The sequence below is a fragment of the Gadus morhua genome, chromosome 22 (genome assembly GCF_902167405.1).
Source record: "Gadus morhua chromosome 22, gadMor3.0, whole genome shotgun sequence".
Lineage (NCBI taxonomy): Eukaryota > Metazoa > Chordata > Actinopteri > Gadiformes > Gadidae > Gadus > Gadus morhua.
The window spans coordinates 13,802,687-13,808,203 of record NC_044069.1 but is presented as its reverse complement, the minus strand read 5'-3'; the positions used below and the strand labels follow the sequence as shown (position 1 = coordinate 13,808,203).

Genomic DNA, 5,517 nt, shown 5'->3' with positions numbered 1-5,517 from the left:
AGCTTACGTTTGGGGGTGTCTGTCTGTTTATATATGTATGTATGTATGTATGGGTGTATGTGAGTGTATGTGTGTGTGTATGTGTGTGTGTGTGTGTGTGTGTGTGTGTGTGTGTGTGTGTGTGTGTGTGTGTGTGTGTGTGTGTGTGTGTGTGTGTGAGTGTTTGCCAGTGCAGACACATGTAATGCGGTGAATTAACGAGGATAAGGATCAGCGCATTTTCATGTCTACAAAATGGGGTCATGGATCAAATATTAAACATCCTTTTATAAATAATGAACCCAACAAACATGCCTGCTTGCCTGGAAGCCGATGTGCGTCATTTATAACCTTCTTCTGACACACATACGCATGCACACTCACACCGCTGAAGACTCAGGCGCATAATCACAGACACGCCAGATGCAACACTGTGTAAAGAGGAGCATTAATCATTTGACACAAGCGTGAAAACCATCAAATATCAAAACCGTCAGCTAAGTAAATGTAATGTCAAGTCCAGTAAGGCTACACGGTCCCACGCAGCAGGCCTCAGCTTATCCCTCCACATTGGCAAACAATCGTATTGCAACAAACACGCACTCACACACACACATGCACACACACACACACACACACACACACACACACACACACACACACACACACACACACACACACACACACACACACACACACACACACACACACACACACACACACACACACACTTAAGGTCTGACTATGTTATGTTCTGACAAGCCACACGGTGATGGATGACCCTGAATCCGAGGACGACCAGTCTCTATGCTATCTTCCTCGTCCAATCAGAACAGGGCACAGCAAGGAGGTGCTGTCGAACATCGGGGGCCAAGACCCACGTGGTCCAATGAGCAGACCGCCTTAAAAGATAAAGATAGATATAGATAAAGATAGCGATGTGTTGCTATCCTGCGCTCTGTACCAGGGAGGTGGCCGCCATGTAAATAAACATCCTTACTTTTGTTCTTGCTGGAGGGCTTTTTATCGACGCCTACATTTGGCCACCATTGCTTCCTTGCTCATCAAAAGTGGAAAAAAAGCATGTCCTATTTTGATCCGGTGACAGCAACAACAACAAAAATTCCCCAAGTAACCATAGTCACCTTAGTCATTTTTCCATGTTCAACACAAATATGCAATATGTGTGACACATGAACGTCGGAGTTGTGAGGGCCGTTACGTCATGAGCTACCAGTCACCGCATGTCTGTTCCGTTCACATGTCTCACCGCCCCTACTGTATGGCCCCTGGCCCAGAATAGAGCAGGCCCGGATCAACAGAGGGCCTGAGATGATTCCATAATGAAGGCTGGTGTCACCAATTACCTAAGTGATCCAATCAATGATCCCCTGTTTAATATCTGATGGAATCGAAATCCCTTCAAACCTCTTCAGTACACGCACACACACACACACACACACACACACACACACACACACACACACACACACACAGACACAAACGCAAGACTTGTCAGACAGCCTCTTGTTAGAACCCGCAAGTGGGTAGCTGTTTTCAGTTTGTCGATGGTGGTGCAGACAACACATACTTCTGGGGGGGGGGTTAAAAATAGACCACGGCCACGGGACGGTAACTATGTGTGTCTACGGGTTCACATTCATGCATGTGTCTGAGAGTGAGTGAGTTTGTGTGTGTGAGTGAGAGAGACAGTGAGAAAGAGGGAGAGAGGGAGAGGGTGACAGAGTGAGAGATTGCGAGAGAGGCGTGTGACTCAGGTGAATATCCCGGTCATGCCTGTGTCTGACGTCCCTCCAAGCCAGTCAGCTTGGGTGTTCAAATGGCTCAATGCTAATTTGTCCCTCAAACACCAGTCTTCAAGGGCTTTCTGGCAGGCCATGCCAAACTCCCTCCGCACAGATGACTACCTCCACACTCACGTGCGTGTATGTGTCTGCGTGTGCGTGCGTTTGCGTGCGTGCGTCTCAGACACCGTACCTGTCTGGCCACTCTGCGGGCCTCCCAGTAAGGTTTGGAGTCGTCCACGGCCCGTCCAATCTTTTTCGTCTGCTCGTCGAGCTTGACTGTCGCCTCCACTAGCACCGCGCGGAACCGCTGCCGATAGTCCTGGACACACACAAACACGCACAGACACACACACAAACAAACACACACATGTATATTAGCATGCCAGCTTGAGAGGCCCCATCATTCGACAGTCAATATAGCTGTTATGATCATGCACTACAATAACTCCAACTAGGACTCCCACTGTGCTGATGTGTGTGACTTCCTATGATTATGTCACCCTACTTTTCAGGGACTACATTCACAGGATGTGTCCCTGGCTGTCCTTCCTTACTCCCCCCCCCCCCCCCCCCCCCCCCCCCGCCCCCCCCCCCCCCCCCCCCCCCCCCCACTCCCCCCATCCTTGCACACCACACCTCCCAAAATCTCTCTCACACACACGCACACACAAACAATGGAAATGAATTACGATCAAGCCGGTCATTGTGTCATAGTGGTGTATTGTATTGTATTTCTTCTGTTTCTACATTATTATCGGTTATAACCTTGTTTGTTATTACCATAACGTTTGTGTGTCAGGATGTAGGAGATATTGGAGCTAACTGTACCATTAGAAAGAGTTCAGAAAATAGGAGGCTTGTGGCTTCTTCCTTTGACAAGACTGTACGTCCTGTTCCTGCAGAGTGACATGGCTCTTTAACCGATTAGGTCTAGTCTTGACAGGCTCTCTCTGTGTCATTTCCCTCATGAGGAAAATATAATTTTAGGTTCTCCATCTTTGTCCTCAAGTTTCTCTCGCATGCTTTGTCCCTTCTCCCTCTTTCTTACACACACACACACACACACACACACAACCCCCACATACACACACAAATCACACACACACATGCGCGCACACACACACACACACACACACACACACACACACACACACACACACACACACACACACACACACACACACACACACACACACACACTATTATAAAGATTGCATCTTTTTTAATATGTTCAGCTTTACGTTTGGTAAAAGAGTTTTGGGTGGGGGCTACAAGTGATCCAGGGGATTCGGCACACAGTTATTGCTACATCACTCAACATCAACTCCAGATGTGTTTTATCTAACACTCCACAAAACTACTCGGCCCTGTATCTGAATTGGAGTGAATATCCCTCTCTCTCTCTCTCTCTCTCTCTCTCTCTCTCTCTCTCTCTCTCTCTCTCTCTCTCTCTCTCTCTCTCTCTCTCTTTCTCAATAGTGTGTTGCTTCCAACTCTCCAGGCCCTTATTGTTGGGGGAAGTTAAGCTGGGCTATAATGAAGAACAGAAGAGGCCCAGATGGAGGTAAGAGGAGGAGGCCTGAAGACGGGTGGAATGTTTTCTTTGGCCTGACCGCTGGCCTTCCACTCCTCCGTAATAGACACTGTGTCTCCCATGCTGTTCAGGCACTGGAACTCCTTCCATGTAATCTAGGGGCAAAGGCCCCACGGTGGTCTTTCAGAGCCTTCTGTTTCTTGGAAAACCAGCTCCTTTCGGCAGCAGCACTAGGTGCTGACCACAGCAATGAAACGCTTTTCCATCTTCCCACTGCTTTCATAATAGACGGGTCAGGCCTGCTGTGGGGACGCTAGGGTGTAGTGGTCAGGGTGAACAACCAAGACCTACCTCCAGCTCACACTCCCACCGGTTGATGCCATCTGTAGACTGGTTCAGCCTCTCCAACTCTCCCTGTTGACACAAAACACAGCATGAGAGGGGATGCAAGGGAAAGGCTGTGGTCACGGTGTGTGTGTGTGTGTGTGGGTGTGTGTGTGTGTGTGTGTGTGTGTGTGTGTGTGTGTGTGTGTGTGTGTGTGTGTGTGTGTGTGTGTGTGTGTGTGTGTGTGTGTGTGTGTGTGTGTGTGTGTGTGTGTGAGAGAGAGAGGGAGAGAGAGAGAGAGAGAGAGAGAGAGAGAGAGAGAGAGAGAGAGAGAGAGAGAGAGAGAGAGAGAGAGAGAGAGAGAGAGAGAGAGAGAGAGAGAGAGAGAGAGAGAGAAAGAGAACGAAAGAGACAGCTAGAAAGCGAAGGGTAGAGAGAGAAAGTGTGTGTGGGAGGTCAGATCCTGACACGTTGTTTTGCTCCCTCCACCTCAGTCAGTCAAAACCCATATGTGGGAAGTCGATTTAAAAAAAGACCCTAAATCAGTCATATAGAAACATGTGTGGGGATCGTAAACACATTCAAATTATATTGCAAGTGTATCCATAGACATAGCTTTGGTCGTGTGCTTTTCAATAATGCTAGTACTTTCTTTTTGTCAGAACTTTTAGACCTACCTGAATTCGGGGGTCAACCGCCTCCTCTTCGGGTAATTCGGAAGTTTCAGAAAAATTGCTTCGAGCCTCTGACTGCTCCATTTCCAGGGATCTGCAGCGCACTTCAAAAGGTTCCACGGTACACACAAAGCGCGGCCCCTGCACGAGACAGCAGGGCACGGATCTCAGATCATTATGGGTTGAAGATAATCCTGTGCAATAAAACACAAGGTCTGCAACACGTATCGTTAGGATATCAACTTTTTTTTCTCGTCTGCTAAGAAGAATAGATTCCAGAAATGAGTGCGAACGAACACAGCGAACGAGAAGTGGATCCTGGCAGCGGCAGAACAGCTCAACTCGGTGTTACAGGTCCTCTCTGCTGGGAGAACCATGATCTGAGGGGTGGTAGCAAGTACGTGATGGTACGCTCGTTTTGACTCGCCCTCTGGCGGCCAGGGTGTGGATAGGGGCGGGGAGTCATCGTTCCAATGACGTTGACTGGGATAGCGGGACCAAAGCGCCAGTAGGGCCGAGCTCTCTGAGTGGCCAACGACATGCGTCGCGACGTAGGTCGCATTGGTCGCGACGTAGGTCGCATTGGTCGCGACCTAGGTCGCATTGGTCGCTGTGTTGGTCGCTCGTCTGGCTGCTTTCAGTCGCTGTGGTCAAAAGCTATGGAGGTAGATTTGTGTCTTTATTATGCAATCAAAAATAATAGGTTTGAGAGCAAAACTTTCCACACTGCAATCAAAAAATAGGTTTGAGAGCAAAACTTTCCACACTGCAATCAAAAAATTGATTTGAGAGCAAAACTATCGACACTGCAATCAAAAAATGTTTTATTGCAAGATAAATTAATGTGATAAAAAAAATATTAACGGGAATCCAAAAGTTTTGTTTGCAAACCCAAAAGTTTTGTTTGCAAATCCAAAAGTTTTGTTTGCGAATCCAAAAGTTTTGTTTGCGAATCAAAAAGCTTTGCTTTCGAATCCTAAAGTTTTGCTTGCGAATCCAAAAGCTTTGCTTGCTGTTGAGCTGAATCTCGTGGGCGGGACCTACGCCAAAAGATGTAAGACACGTCTCTATTGGCCAGTCTCGATCGGAGTGACAGCTTGGCAACATCCACAGTTAGTAACGAGAGAGGGAGTTCTATTTCATGTAGGCTACGCCGTCTAGGCTTCGCCTTATGTATGGAGGTAGATTTGTGTCTTT

General features: G+C 47.9%; 1 protein-coding gene across 1 annotated transcript in view; it reads right to left on the bottom strand.

Annotated features, from left to right (window-relative positions):
• The window catches only part of sh3bp5a (SH3-domain binding protein 5a (BTK-associated)), a 22,470-nt gene extending 17,750 nt beyond the window's left edge, over positions 1 to 4,720 (bottom strand). The window contains exons 1-3 of the mRNA XM_030347163.1: positions 4,324 to 4,720; positions 3,673 to 3,735; positions 1,978 to 2,106 (exon numbers count right to left, since the gene is read on the bottom strand). Coding sequence (XP_030203023.1) covers positions 1,978 to 2,106; positions 3,673 to 3,735; positions 4,324 to 4,404 — 273 coding nt within the window. The 5' untranslated portion in view covers positions 4,405 to 4,720. The remainder of the gene's footprint in view (positions 1 to 1,977; positions 2,107 to 3,672; positions 3,736 to 4,323) is intronic.
• Between the last annotated feature and the right edge of the window lie 797 nt (positions 4,721 to 5,517).